General features: G+C 36.6%; 1 protein-coding gene across 2 annotated transcripts; it reads left to right on the top strand.

Moving 5' to 3' along the window:
- LOC142642837 (autophagy-related protein 2) lies at window positions 1-14,260 on the top strand. 2 transcript variants are annotated; one of them, XM_075817260.1, is made up of 14 exons: window positions 1-419; window positions 1,290-2,365; window positions 2,869-3,017; window positions 3,682-3,845; window positions 3,962-7,207; window positions 7,300-7,412; window positions 8,461-8,647; window positions 9,109-9,222; window positions 9,406-9,513; window positions 9,600-9,732; window positions 10,658-10,860; window positions 12,550-12,746; window positions 12,860-13,135; window positions 13,908-14,260. In XM_075817260.1, exons 1-13 carry the CDS (start codon window positions 216-218, stop codon window positions 12,930-12,932), a joined length of 5,967 nt encoding a protein of 1,988 aa, XP_075673375.1. In that variant the 5' UTR covers window positions 1-215; the 3' UTR covers window positions 12,933-13,135; window positions 13,908-14,260. The 2 variants fall into 2 exon arrangements, with proteins under 2 accessions (XP_075673375.1, XP_075673376.1); XM_075817261.1 differs by having other exon boundaries at window positions 12,860-13,189.
- Window positions 14,261-15,593: the final 1,333 nt, after the last annotated feature.

Genomic DNA, 15,593 nt, shown 5'->3' with positions numbered 1-15,593 from the left:
AATTTCAATTCAATTCCCTTCCATTACATCTTTTTACGCAAAACCAAACAATCCCTCTCTCTCTCTTTTTATGGAGGTTTCCCTTACAAAGCGAGCATCAACAAAAAGAAAGGAGGAAAACCCCAATTCGCTAATCCCAAAACCCTAATTTCCACGCAGGCCACGCCAAAACCCCCAAAATTTGTGAACTGCAAGAGGCAAATTCACAGGGAAAAATGTTTCCGTGGAATATTAGGAGGTCGGCGGAGGCTGTGTTCTCGCGCTGGGCCTTGAAGAAGGTCTGCAAGTTCGTGTTGAAGAAGAAATTAGGGCATTTGATATTGGGGGATATCGACCTCGAACAACTCGATGTGCAGCTCACTGAGGGAACGATTCAGCTCAATGATCTCGCTCTTAATGTCGATTATCTCAACGAGAAGGTTCGCTTTTGATTCTCTGTTTCGAATTTTCAATTCTAATTAGCTTGATAATGAAATATAAAACTTCAATTTTTGTTTTTTGTTTTTGTTAATGAAAAGAGTGAGAATTGTGTTGGTTAGTTTAATTAGTTGCATTAGGCTCGGATGAGTGGAGGTTTGGCTGTTCTGGTTGAGTTTGGGCTTAATGTTAGGACTATAATTTTGCTTGCCAGTTTTGAATTCATGGGTTATTAAGGGTTTTTAGGATTGTGGGGTTTAAAGAATTTGTAACATTTGCATTAATTTTAGGTTTGTTTTTCCTTTGACGGTATGTGGAGTTTTTGTTCGGCTTCGCTGAACACCCGTGCTGTTTACAATTTATGAATTCTGTTATTTAACTGTTTTGTGAACTATGGACTTGGGCAATGTGAAAATGAACATTGTAATCAGTACCCCGGGTTACCTAGCATAAACAAGTAGTGCGTGCATCCTGTTTTTATTATTATTTTGGGGTGTGAATTGGAAGGGTGGGGTTGCTTTCGATATTGTGAACACTTGTAAACATATATCTGACATAACACTCCCAATAGTTGGTGAATGAGCTCTAGCTAAAATGGAACCTGCACATACTTATCAAAAAAAAAAAAGGAACCTGCACATGTAATTTACTACTCAATAATCAATTACTGAATTGGAGGACCAAGTTGTCTTTGTTGACAAAGGGAAGATTAATTCATAGAACTGCAACCGGAGTAATTGAGTTTTCTAATAATTTATGATCTGGAGGGTTGCTAAGGCCATTTTTTTTATTGGTCTCTGAATTTGAATCTTAAATGGATTTCTTGTAATTATTTAATTTTCTCATGGCCATTTGTTTTTTTTTTTTTCCAGTTTGGTGCATCAACACCAGTAATTATAAAAGAAGGGTCCATTGGCTCGTTGCTAGTTAAAATGCCTTGGAAGGGTGAAGGTTGTGTGGTTGAGGTAGATGAACTTGAGCTTGTGCTTGCTCCGTGTATGAAGAATGATTCACCAGCTGAAGATGAAACTTGTAGCTCATCTCAGGATGGTAATCATGGTCTCCATTATGACTTACGAAAACATGAATATGACTCGGTGGATGATGCTGCAAAGTCTACTTCTGGGGATGTTCATGAAGGTGTTAAGACAATCGCAAAGATGGTCAAATGGTTGCTTTCAAGTTTCCATGTCAAGATAAAAAGATTAATTGTTGCATTTGATCCGTATTTGGAGAATGATGAAACGGATACTGGGAGTCACACAACCCTAGTTCTTCGAATTCTTGAAACAGAATGTCAAACTTGTATTTCTGAAAGTGAAAATTCAAATGGTAGTGCAAGAGTGGAGAGCTTTCTTGGAATAAGTCAATTGACTAACATCATAAAGTTCCAAGAAGTGATAGTTGAGCTTCTTCAAATTGATGATAATGACGATAAAGCAAGCTTTGGTGAATTTTTTTCAGGACAGAGTCCCACAAATACTACAACTCCAGTTGTGACAGGAAAAAGAGGTGGATTTTCTGGAAATTTAAGATTAAATATACCTTGGAAGAATGGGTCCCTAGACATTCGCAAAGTGGATGCAGATGTTTCTATTGATCCTGTAGAATTGAGACTTCAACCCAGCACAATAAAATGGCTCTTACTTTCATGGGAAACTGTAAAGAATCTGGACAAAGATTGTAGTGGTCACATGCATTACAGGTCAATGGATTCTATTAATTTTAATTCAGCATCCAACTGCCATTCATCGACACCACTTTCTGCTGCAAATGTTACTGACAAGATGATACAAATTTTTGGTCGCTCTTCTTTGGATATATCTTCTTTGACCCTGGAAGAATCAGTAACTGAAGGTATGCTACCTGGGGCACATTTAATATCGGACTGGGTGTCTGCTAATCAAAATCAGAAAGATGGAATTGAAGAACTTGATTTTGGAGCAAGGTTAGAAGCTTGTGCTACTAATGTTTATGTTTTAACTGTGATGGAAGGAAATTACTGTTTACACTCCCACTGGGGACTTTTAGTTTTGATTACTGTTCTTATTCTTGCAAATGACATTGAGATTCTGTATCGATGCTCTCTTACAAAACATTAGAGATTCAGGATCATGCCTTTTATTTAGTATTTTGAACTCACCCATTTCTTTAAAGCTCCCTTTGGAATATTGAAACGATATCTTTACCGTGTAGCATTTTTCCTTTTTTTAAAAGCATTACAAGTTTACATTGCTTTTCCTTTTTCAAATTGAATTTCATGGTGGTTCACACATTATCTTTTGTAATACTGCCAAGTATTAGGCACATGTAGATGACAATTTAATGTTAGAAACTCCTGAATTTATTTCAGGACTGTATTTCCTAGGTCGTAATTTAATTGGTAGTCTAGCATCATATTTTTTCAAATAATGCTAACGCCTCTAGCATGTCATTCTGTTGCATGTGCAGTGTGGATCAGTTTTTTGAATGTATTGATGGAATGCGAAATTCCCAATCAGCTTTAGCAAGCAGTGGGATGTGGAACTGGACATGTTCTGTTTTCAGTGCAATTACTGCTGCATCGAGCCTTGCTTCTGGATCTTTGCTTATTCCCTCTGGTATTTGTTCTTCTCCCAATTTTATAACTGGATGGACTGTGTGGGATCAGTTCAACTTTATGCAATTGTGATGCAGCACACAGTAGAAACAGGAAATAAAAAAAGGAACAACAGAACAAACCCTAGGCTTCACCACCTAGAACCTGCCTGCAAACCCTAGGCATCACCACCTAAGGGTGTTTGGCATCACCACCAAACAGAGAAAACAAGGGAGGAGGCATTTCTCAACTCATAATAATATAATTCTTATGTTATATCTAGAATACTTGATGTCATATTAGTGCAGAGGTTGCATTTTGGCCCACAGTATTGGATCTTACTTTGCTTTTACATTTTCTTTGGTGTCTGGGCATGAACGAAAACAGCTTGGTGTGTGATCTTGTTTATATTTTTGTTCTGTGGCCCAAGTGCAATTTTGGAAAATGAGAAGTGAATTTATTTTTTGGGGGTGGGGGGGGGGGTTGGTGCACTTAACGTACATTGTTGGCATACTTCCTAATCATTTAAGCTTTTGGGACTGATGGTTTTATCAGTTCTCTGTCAAAACTTTTAATCTGATACTGGATTAAAAAACATCAAGTATACAGGGATTATACTATACATTTTATACATTGCTTGTAGACAAACCTTTGATTTTTTTTCCCACTCTCAATTATTGTTACAGAACAGCAGCATGTTGAAACAACTGTAAAAGCAGCTTGTGCTGAAATTTCTGTCATGCTTTCCTTCCATGATGAAGACCAAAAGAATTTGTGTGATCCTGAGGATGATCTGGTTAATGTTCATTGCCTGGCTGCAGAATGCAGAGACATTGTTCTTCTTTTGCAGGTAATAAATGTGCTTGCAGAATTATAGGTCCAATTTGTGTTTTCTTTGTGCTCAACACTAGTTGTTTGGCATTATATGCCTCTACACTCACTTGAAACATATGATAAGGTCAACAGGTATGTTCTCGAGAAATGAAGTTTGAAGGAATAGTGAAGTCTTTAGTGGTTGCTAATTACTTCAACAGTGAAAAGGATGCCCTGAACTTTGGGTTGAATAGTTGTACTGATGATAAAAACAGTCAAAGTCTTCTGATTCATCAACTGCAAGCTGAAGTTCAAGGTGCTCTCCCTCCGTTTACCTTGTCTGGTGAAGATCCTTATTCAGATGAAGTCAATGATTTAGTTTCTGCAGATTTTCCCTTTGGAAGTAAGGATGGTGTAGCAAAAGTTATATTGCTTAAAACATCAGGCATCACTCATTGCGAATTTTCTGTGAGTTCTGCTTCATCAGATGGCAGTTTTTCAGGTCCAGCATCGTTTTCATTGAAATTATCACCTTTTGTTTTCTGGGTGAACTTCCCTTTGGTAAATACATTACTAAATCTATCAGTGGAAGTGGTAAAATATGTTGAGATGAACACCAAAAGGAATGAATCTCAGTCTGTGGTCATCACTGAGAAGCACAAATCATCTAATGGATACGTAAAACGTTCTACTTCCTGCCCGACAACCTTGTCTTCAACAGAAAGATTGCGCGGAAATATATTAATCCCCAATGCAAGGTTAATCCTCTGTTTCCCTTTTGAAAGTGGCAAAGATAGTAGAGACTATTCTTCCTACGATCAATTTATTGTTCTGGATTTTTCATCACCGCTGGCTTCCAACAAGGGAGTAATTGAAGACCGTAGTCCAACTTCAGATGCAACTATACAGAAAAAACAATTTTCAATGGTCACGAGTTCTTTGCATTTGAATGTTGGTGATCTTTACATTTACTTGGTCTTATCTGCAAGTGAAGGTGTGATCAGAAATAACTCCTGCGACATGCTGAATCAGAAGTTTTCTGCTCAGAATATTCTGTCTATCACCAACAAAACAGGTTGTCTTTCTGTCATCAGTATGCTTTGGCAGGATGGTCATGTGACTGGTCCTTTGATAGCAAAGAGGGCAAAGTTCTTAGCTACTCTAGGTTCATGTGACGTGTCCTTGGATAGCAATGCATATGAGTTTGCTTCTGCATCTGCCGTGAAAGATCTGGAAGATTTAAATTCTCGAATTCAACAAGAGATGATTGTGAGCTCTGTATTCTTCCTGCATGTTTGTCTATCTCCTGTTACAATTAGTCTTGGCAGTTCTCAGTACAATGGATTACATAATTTGTTGAATCAGATGATAAATGGATTGGCATGTGTGGATTCTGATGCTTCTGATGTTGCCAAGTCTAGGGAAGGACCTTCTGCGTCTCAAACTTCACTCCTTGTGGAATGTGATTCTGTGGAAATTATAATTAGCTTGGATGCAAAGGAGAATATTGGAGGCCCAATGCAGAGTGAACTTCCTGGATCATGGTATTGTCTGAGATTGAAAATTCAGAAGTTCGAATTGCTGTCAGTATCAAATATAGGAGGTATTAGGGATGCCAATTTCTTTTGGCTAGCCCATGGAGAAGGTGAATTGTGGGGTTCCATCACTGGGGTTCCAGGTCAAGAGTTTCTTTTAATCTCATGTAGCAATTCTACAATGAAACGTGGTGATGGAGGAGGTTCCAATGCATTATCATCTAGATTGGCTGGTTCTGATATTGTGTACCTGTGGGAGCCAGAGAGTTTGCATGGTTTTACTTCTATAACTGTCAGGTGTGGCACAATTGTTGCAACAGGCGGTCGCTTGGATTGGCTGGACAAAATATCCTCCTTTTTTAGTTTACCTTCTCCTGAAGCTGAACAAGAAGGTGACAATAGTATGCAGAAGGGGGATTTGAATGCATCATGTGGATCTTCTTTTGTTCTTAACTTGGTCGATATTGGATTGAGTTATGAGCCCTACTTAAAGCGTTCGGTGGCCGGGAGTGAAGTTCTTGATTCCAAGTGCTGTTCTTCGAGTGCCAAAGAAAAAGAATGTATGGGTGAACAGTATGTTGCTTGTCTGTTAGCTGCTTCTTCCTTCAATCTATCAACTTCAACTGTGGTAAACTCAATTGACAATGACTCCAAAATTAGAGTGCAAGATCTTGGGCTTCTTCTTCGTACAATGTCAGAGCCTGAGAATCTTGGTGGCACTTACAGTGTGGAACATCTTCACAAGGTTGGTTATATTAAAGTTGCTCGGGAGGCACTCATTGAAGTTATCTTGAGAACTAACTGTAAGAGTGGCCTCCTCTGGGAGGTGGAATGCTCTAAATCTCACATTTGCTTGGAAACTTGTCATGACACTACTGCTGCTCTGATTCGTTTGTCTGCTCAACTCCAGCAGCTATTTGCTCCTGATGTGGAGGAATCAATTGTGCACTTGCAGGCTAGGTGGAATGACATTCAGAAGGCACAAGACAGGAATGATTACAATGATGATACTAGAGTCTTCAGTGGTGATTCTGAACCATCGACTTCTCAAGTGAATATCGCAAGTGTAGATACAAAGAGTGAACCTGGGTTGGTTGGCTTGATGGATGAGATATGTGAAGATGCATTTTCATTTGATGACAATCATGCCTACCCATTTGATCCTTCTGAATCACATATTTGTGTTTCACTTGACGAAAGTGTTCTGGGAGATGCATGTAGCTTTCGTGTTGAAACTCCTGAAATTTTATCTCATGATCTGTCTTTCAATGGGTTGATGCCTGTAGTAGAATTGGAAAGTGGCCAAACCTCAATTTTAGAAGAAGGTTACTTTACAGAGTTTAGAGAAGGCTATTGTTTATCTGAGTTGCGCCGTCTGTCAGAATTATCTATAGGCAGACAGTCTTTGCCTGAGGTGCCTAACTGCAGATCCACAAATGTTGGGATTGGAGATATTGGAAAAGGAAATAGTGGATGGTATGGGGACTTAAGAATTTTAGAAAACCACATTTCAGAAACAAGTGAGCATAGTGGCGTGAAACAATTTGTGGAAGGCAAGCTTCTTTCTCTTAATAATAAAACAGACGATGATGTTGGAAAGGCTGCAGGGCGTGTACTCTTTAAGAACATTGATGTCAAATGGAGAATGCATGCTGGTTCTGATTGGCATGATTCTAGAGACATTGGAGAGCATTCTAGTACTTCTCATGGAAGGGATACAACTGTATATCTGGAGCTTTCATTTTCTGGGATGGAATTTCAATATGACATTTTCCCAGTTGGTGGAATATGTGTATCTAAGCTTTCTCTTTCAGTTCAAGACTTCCAGCTCTATGACAAGAGCAGCAATGCACCATGGAAACTGGTAATGTTGAAATAATTTTACTTTTACATTATTGTCTTTACCTTTTGTATCTTTTCCGAACAGGATCTGAAAATTTCTTTTTGAATTGGAAGGTACTAGGATATTATAATTCAAAAGATCATCCTAGGGAATCCTCTTCAAAAGCATTCAAACTGGACTTAGAAGCTGTCAGACCAGATCCTCTAGTCCCTCTTGAGGAGTACCGGTATGTCATTTGTTTTATTTGAATTTTTCTTCTCCTACGTATTCTTTAATTTTGTGGGTGCGGACACTAGATTAGACTCTTTAAGACATTAATGCTATTTGTTTTCGTTGGATGATCATGGTTGATGCTGATTGATACTAATTTGATGCTATTAGAGAGATTTGATTGTTATTTAAGCTTTACTTTCGTATATGATATAATCTAATTATGAGTTAATTTAGTTTCCATCTTTGATGTAATTTGGTGACTCTTTTTAGAGGGACCCAAAATTTACTCTTGTGAGGAGTTGATCATGGATTTATGAAATTTGGGTTGGGAGTTTTCTTCCGGTGTTTCATACTGATTCCAAGCAAGCCCAGGTGTTGATTCTTGGGTTCCTATCATGCTTGGTGCTGATCCCAAGCAGGCCTGGGTGCTGATGCCTAGGTTCTATCTATTTTTTTTCTTTTTATTGCTTGATTCTAATTTCATGTAAACCATGGGTGCCAATTCCTAGGTCCTATCTTTTTTTTTTTTTTTGATAATAAAATTATATAAATCATAAAAAATGAGTCACCCAAGTATAGAGGAAGTATACTGGGCTAAACAATCAGTTACAATAGTTACATAAATCTAATAAGTCAACAATTGTAAATAAAGAAAGGTTCCTCATGGCTGAAATCCAATCCAATAAAGTTTTAAAAAAAAAAAACCTGAGATCAGGCATAGAACTTTTGGTGTCTTCAAAACTCCTGCTATTCTTTTCCCTCCAAATGTACCGCATCAAGTAATGGGTGATAACCATCCAAATATGACTATCCTGTGTTTTATTCTTCTTTTTTTTCCCAAAAAAGTCCCTCTACTGGAGTCCTTTTTGTTGCATCACGCTGTTTTTTACCTCATGTTAGGTGCTCAGTGTTATTGAAGATTTGTCAATAATTATGCATAGACCTTTTTTCCCTCTCTAGCGTTCAAATTGTAAATGCAGAGGATAGTAATGTATTAATGTGGTAAAAGTGGTGATCACATTGCTTGTCTGACTGTTGGTTCTTGTAAATTTTCCTTTCAGGTTACGCATTGCTTTCCTTCCTATACTATTGCATCTTCACCAGTCCCAACTTGATTTTCTCATTGACTTTTTTGGGGCAAAGAGCTCATCTGTTGACCAGTCTCCTGATTGTCATCAAGACGCAGATGGTTCAAAATTGTCCCAGAGAAATACAATTGCAAATGAGGCATTGCTTCCTTTCTTTCAGGCAAGTAGTGCTGATTATATGTATATATATATATATGATAAGTAATGTATCATGCTAGATATTTTATAGTTACTTTTGTTTTTGTGGACCGTGTACCTTTGGTTTTGTTGATCTTAAGTTATGTCCATAATCTGTGTAAGATATCTTTGTGACTGGTTATATAAGTTTAATAGAAAGCGTATCAAAACCTCTGCAGAATACAATTTAATTAGTCATGTAGTATGTATTTGTAGCAGAAGAGATGGCAAGACCCTATACTATTGCTTGTCTTTACTTGGTTCTGCACTCTCTATATTGTACTTATGATGTTGCTTTTCAATATTTATGATTCTTCTCAACTATGGAATTTGGATATAACTAGGACTTGTTATTTTGCTGGATAATTCATATTGCAGTTCTTTGTTGAGTTGTTTTCTATAATACTCAGAATCTAAGCACTGATTGTATTCAATTTGTTTCAGAAATTCGATATATGGCCTGTTCTTGTTCGGGTTGACTACAGTCCTCGCCGTGTTGATCTTGCAGCACTAAGAGGGGGGAATTATGTAGAGCTTGTAAATCTTGTTCCCTGGAAGGTAGGAGTTGCAGTCTTTGTAATAATTATAAAACTTGTGGTCAGGGTTTAGTCCTCTTGGGTGTGAGTAAATTTACCTGAGAAAAATAAAATAAAAAAAGAAGAAGAGAGAGAGGTACTAAAGCTTGGGATTCTTGCTGAGACCAGTAAATGAAATGTCTAATGATACTTCACTAAATTGCAGGGGGTTGAGCTGCAGCTCAAGCATGTTCATTCCGTTGGCATCTATGGCTGGGGTGGTGTTTTTGAAACTATTATAGGAGAGTGGTTGGAAGATATTTCACAAAATCAGGTTTTTAGTAGGACTCATTGTACTTATTGAGAATGCAACGATTCTGTTTGTCCTTTGACAGTAAATTATCTATATCTAAAATGCAGGTTCATAAAATATTACGAGGCCTTCCTACTATCCGATCAGTAGTTGCTGTTGGTTCTGGTGCTGCGAAGCTGGTTTCTTTGCCAGTTGAGAGCTACAGGAAGGATCGGAGACTACTCAAAGGAATGCAAAGAGGTAAATGAACTGAACAAATTTCATTTATTGCCCTACCAGTAAATCTGGGTTTCCTCATCATTGAAGCCCAATCACCTGGTGTATTTTGTTTCATAAAAAGTAGGAAGTAGTTGTTGTTGGGATTTGACTGCCATAACTAAGACAACTTAGGGGGTGTTTGGCACAATGGTTTTAACACATTTCTACACATTTTAAACAACATTACACACATTTCCACACACTTTTTCACCCACATGTATATCAAAAACACTCAAACAACATAACTTAAACTACTCTCCCAAACACCCCCTTATTAATTTAAGCATACGAAACTTATTTACCTTCGGCAATAAAAATAACAATAGATGTTTCTTAAGTTGATGATAATTTTTTTTGGTGCAGCACAATATTATTTTGAAAGCCGAAGCTCTAGTTTTTGTGATTAACTACAATGTTTCTATGCTTTACCTTTTTCCCCCTTTTTTTCTTATGGGAGAGACCTGTTATTTGAAGTGCTACCGATTTGGGCCAAACTTTTTTTAATACCCAAGTCAACAAAGGTTTTTTTTAACAATGAATGAGAATTCTTTGCTGCTATTCAGCTCTATCTGGTGCACTGTTTCAGCTGAATCATGACAGATTATTTGCCTTTTGAGGGGCCCTCTTCTGCTTATAGTACATATTACTGCAATCAGATCTTTGTGCTGAATCTGTCAACCATCTGTGTGTGGGTGTGTGGGTGAGAGAGAGAGAGATTAATGATTTTGTACACCCTAAGAATTATGATGACTAAGTGTAACTCAATTCAAACTCTCAACTAAACCTTAATCACATTAATTGCTGATATTTTTTAAATTTGAGGTCATAAAAAAAATTATTATTATTACTATGATAAAACAGTAATATTAATTCTTGTTAATGACTTAAGTCTTTTCTACTCCCCCAGGCACAGTTGCATTTCTTAGAAGCATTTCACTTGAAGCTGTTGGACTTGGGGTACATTTGGCTGCTGGGGTTCACGACATTTTGCTTCAAGCTGAATGTATTCTTACTAGCATTCCTCCATCTGGACCATGGGCTGGACAAAGTAGAATGAAGACAAATGTAAGATCTAATCAGCCTAAAGATGCCCAGCAAGGACTCCAACGGGTAAAAACTCCTGTGTCAATTGTTATGTCAGTGCTTGGGTAACTTGTAATACTTAAATTGTAGTATGGGCTTGTATGTGATTGTCTGCTTAAAACTATAGTAACTGTGTGTGCATGCACTTGAAACATACCTATATAAAATAAAAAAAAGCATGCACTTAAAAATATGTGGAAACTCATATGTCAAAAAGTTTACCTTTTAAACCCTGATCATCCATCTGTATTTTTCCGTATTAATTAGGAGGAATCAACTTCTGGGAAGAGACTTCTAGATGCTGAAATTAGCATTAAGAGCATTTCAAACTACTCATGAGATCTTTTGCATTATAGGGCATTTTGTTTCTTAATATTGTTTCAATGTATTTGTACATCTTTTTAACGCAATTGAATGTGACACAATAAATTTCCCGTGTATACTGGGATCCTATTTGTCAATGCAATATATAAAGATCTGTCTTTTGTCAAGAGCTATCTAGAGGTGTTACATTTGCTGTCAACTTTGGTCTGGGACTTAAATGCATTCAAACTTTTTATGAGGCTTGACATTTGGAGATTTGAGGTAAAGATATGGCACTTTAAAATGTCTTTTGTATTGCCAATGAGCTTTAGCTCAACTGGCACCTCCTCCCCCGTATAAGTTATAGGGGAGGACGAGTTCTTGGGTTCAAGACCCATTGTGGTCGTTTGTAACTTATTAATAAAAAAAAACATTTGTATTATACACTTTTCCTTTTTCTTCCTCGTGTTCTGGTTCTTTCTTTATAAAAAGAAAAAAAGGTGGAGGGGTTGTTTGGGGGGAAGAAACTCTGAGGCGTGCCAAGTGGCTCTACTGGATCCTTCTAGTTGTTTTTGGGAAAGTAGTTATTCTTTTTGGGGGCTGCCCAAGTGTTAAAGGGGTGTGGTAGGTATTAAGTTCAAGTCTCACTTAGCAGAAAGAACTAAATATAAAGAACTAAAAGAAAAAGAAAACTAGAAACATTCTTACCTTCTTCTATAAGGAGCTGCTTTAGCAGTGAGCTCCCAGTAATTTGGTCTCATGATCATGAGCAGAATATGCCCATTTGACTATGGTGGGTATTTGAAGTCATGTCTTCTTTCTGATCACAGTTTCAGTTTCTGCAGTGTATACTAATTTGGAAAAATGTCAGGTTTTGGATTTCAATATCAAGCTTGTTATATGGGCCTGAGAAGTTGAGATATGGCCTTATTTCTTGCTGTGTGTGTATTTTTTTTCCCCATATGCTGTGTCTTCTGTGTTCAATTTACCTCATGTTGATTATATTACTAGTCCTAGGTAGAATTTATAGGTTGTCCTCTCTATGATGGGCAAGTGATGGATCAAGTTTCAGAAGTATATTGATTTTGAGACTTACTGTTTTCTCTATAGTATCAAGGCACTTCAGGGCTCAGGCTCATGTAATACTCTGTGTCATAAAAATAAGCCTTTGATGCATCACAGTGATATTGATGTCTGTAGATCTCAGTTAACACTTGGGGTTCATTCATGCTTTTTAATAGAAATTCTTTCTTTCTTATCTGAGTGTTGTTTTTAGTTATGGCAAGCATTTTTTGGCATTTTGGATGCCGAAATCAAGTCACTCATGGATGATAATAAGTGTTTTTATCTGTTAGGAAAAAGATTAGTGCTGTGTTTTCTTCAGAGAAGGTATTAATGCTCTTAATTTGACAGGCGTATGAGAGCCTTAGTGATGGCCTGGGAAAATCTGCTTCTGCCTTAGTTGGCACTCCCTTGAAAAAGTACCAGCGTGGAGCTGGAGCTGTCTCCGCATTGACATCTGCTGTTCGGGCTGTTCCTGCAGCTGCTATAGCTCCTGCTTCTGCTTGTGCAACTGCTGTACATTATGCTATTCTTGGCTTCAGGAATAGGTTAGTTATCCTTTTGAAGTTATTTTATTGTTTCTGACGTTGCATAATTGTTTCAGTATAATAACATTTAAAGTTCTAGAATCTAACATTAACTGTGGTGTTCATGCTTGCAGCCTGGATCCTGAACGTAAGAAAGAGTCCATGGAGAAATATTTGGGTCCCACTCAGTCACAAGAACATGATTAATACAGCTAAAAATATCAGTTACAGGATTACAACATATATTTACTTCTGTAAATATCTCTTGCTTCTACGATCCACTGTATTGCTCCTCTAAATTATTTGCAGTGGGTATATCTTGAGTCATAGAATGAAGGACTGCTTTCCCATCCGTAAAAAGGGATCGTTAAAGAACCCTGTTTGTTGCTGTGGAGGTGCCCATCTATCATGTGAGTTGGCTTCTTTCAGAATTTACGTGCTCTTTATATTGGATTACTTAAAAGGTTAGAAATCTGGTCTCTTTAGCAGAGAGAGAAGTAACAAAATATTATGTTCTTATCTGTAGCTTTTGTGAGCATGAGAGAATAAGTATTTGGTTTTGGGCTTTAATTATTATATAATGAAAATGGAAACCTTAAGTAGAGAAGACATTAAATAAGAGGCTTTTTATTTTTTATTTTATTGTTTTAAAATAATAATACAAACGATTTTTTGCTTACTATACTTTATTTCAAATCATTTTATAAAAAATACTAAAGAATTTGAAACACTTTTTGCGTTACATCATTAATGTAAATGAAGTAATGAACCAATATTTTTCTTAACTTCAGAATTTTGATACTGCTTTTGGTTGGAAGAAATCATCCTGTATTATATTATATGCTGAAATAATTTTCTATTTTCAGGTCTATCAAATATGGTTTAAATCTGTAGAATATTTCAATAGTTCATTTAACTAAGTTCAAGTATAAATTGTTTTTCATGGTATTTTGAAAATTTTATTTTGTTCATATATTTTCACATACAGGAACTACTAAATTATCATATCAACTTTGAAATACTGTTGATTGTTAAAACTTTTTGGGGCCTCAACAGATTAGCAAATCAGTTTATACAGTAATGAAACATTTTGCTTAACTACTAGTATGGTACAGATTGTTTACTTAACAGCAGTCTCAGGCTGATTCTCAAAACTCTTGTGCTGGGTTTTATTGGGTGCAGGTGTACAGTTAATGAAACTACTGAACAGATTCTTTCCCGTCTCGACAAGACAAGACGGTAATTTTGTACAATATGTAAATAAGCAATGGTCTAATAAGTATTTACCCCCACCGAAAGCCTTGTAATTTTAGTGACACTAGGGATAGCCAGTTACACATTGATTCTTTTATAGACTCAATTACGTCTGAAGTGGCTTCTTTTGTACATAGTTCAGCAGACCTTTTTTGTGATTCAGAGTGTTTGATATCAATTACATGTCATGTAATTTCTTGTGAAATATCATTGATAGTGCAGTAGTAATCAATTCTCCCTCTCTCTTTTAAGAATTTATTTAAGAAGTGTTTCTTTGTAAATCAAAGGTCTTCTTTATTCTTTTGGAATTTGATGAACCTGCTATTTTTGAATGTTACTGTCTCCAAAAGGGGAATGATGTGTTCCATTCTGGTTTAATACATTCTAAAATTATTGCATTTATGATTGTCAAATGGATCAACCAAGTACTCACCTGTGGTATAGTTTCTTTAACGTGAATTGAAAGGGGGTGGGTGGGTTTGGACTTCAACTTGTAGGTCTCACCCGGTTGGGTACCCGAGCTATCATTGGTTTGTTTTGAAAAAATGAAAATGGTGATGCTCAACTACCCTTTTCTTTTAGTAATATACCACGGTATGTGATAGAATTAAACATGTAATTTTTTCCCTTGGTTTTTACCTAGATGTTTCTGCAAGAAGGCATTAAGTTACTTTGCAGGGTATACTATATTGGTTTCAATGATGCGTGGGAGGTTATGTTGGGGTCCTTGTAGTTAAATACCTACCACAAGGGTCTAGGCAATGCCACATTGGCTGTTTGACGAAATTTACACAGGCTCAGATCATGACTTCAAATGGTTAGGGTTTAAAGAATTTTTTGCATTGTGTATTACTTTATTATCATTTTGGTGAAAAAGGTTGGTTGTCTCATAGAGATTAGTAATTTCATCTGATTTGGTCTCAATAATAAAAATCAGTTTCCAGTTTGGTCCTGTTTCGTTCTCCAGTTTGATTGTTTGTTAACACATTACCTATAGACAACATGCATAGCTATAATATTTAAGTATTGGAAATGCTATAACCTATAATTTATATATGGTTTGCCTATGACCATCTGAAATTATTGGGAATCAGGATACGTCATGGAAATTGTGGAATGAAATGTTAGCGGTCTTTTGGTAAATGCTATAACCTGTCATTTATATATCATTTGCATTGTCACCACTGCGTGGTTATGAGGTTCCCTCTCTCGTTACTAGATCTAGATAATTTAAATAACCATATTCAAAAGAAGACCATATCAAGTATAATTTGGTGAATCTTGCTTACAGCGCAGTTTGGGGGAAACAATAATCAGCAATTAGCTGTAGATCTAGAGCAACAATGCTACAAACCATTAAAACCTTAGATCTGTTTGTAATATAAAGAGCACATGGTAATTAAACTGTGCCCAAACCAAAAATTACCGGCTTCTAATTAACCCAACTATCACTTCTTGGTGTTTTTAACGGAGATATGGAGAGTTTGTAATCCTTTTCTCCCAACTATTGAATTATCAGAAAATTAACTGAAGAAGAAACGTGAAGGGAGGCTTTAGTTCCTAACTTTACTTTGCTACTGAAATATTAACATATCAAAATTTATACTGAAAAAT

Source organism: Castanea sativa, chromosome 7 (genome assembly GCF_040712315.1).
Source record: "Castanea sativa cultivar Marrone di Chiusa Pesio chromosome 7, ASM4071231v1".
Lineage (NCBI taxonomy): Eukaryota > Viridiplantae > Streptophyta > Magnoliopsida > Fagales > Fagaceae > Castanea > Castanea sativa.
This window is presented reverse-complemented; position numbering and strand designations above follow the sequence as displayed.

Coding starts and splice junctions, on each gene's coding strand:
- LOC142642837 (XM_075817260.1), top strand. CDS start 216: ATGTTTCCGTGGAATATTAGGAGGTCGGCGGAGGCTGTGTTCTCGCGC. Junction 2,366..2,868: donor GAACTTGATTTTGGAGCAAG/GTTAGAAGCTTG, acceptor TTGCATGTGCAG/TGTGGATCAGTTTTTTGAAT. Junction 9,223..9,405: donor TAAATCTTGTTCCCTGGAAG/GTAGGAGTTGCA, acceptor ACTAAATTGCAG/GGGGTTGAGCTGCAGCTCAA.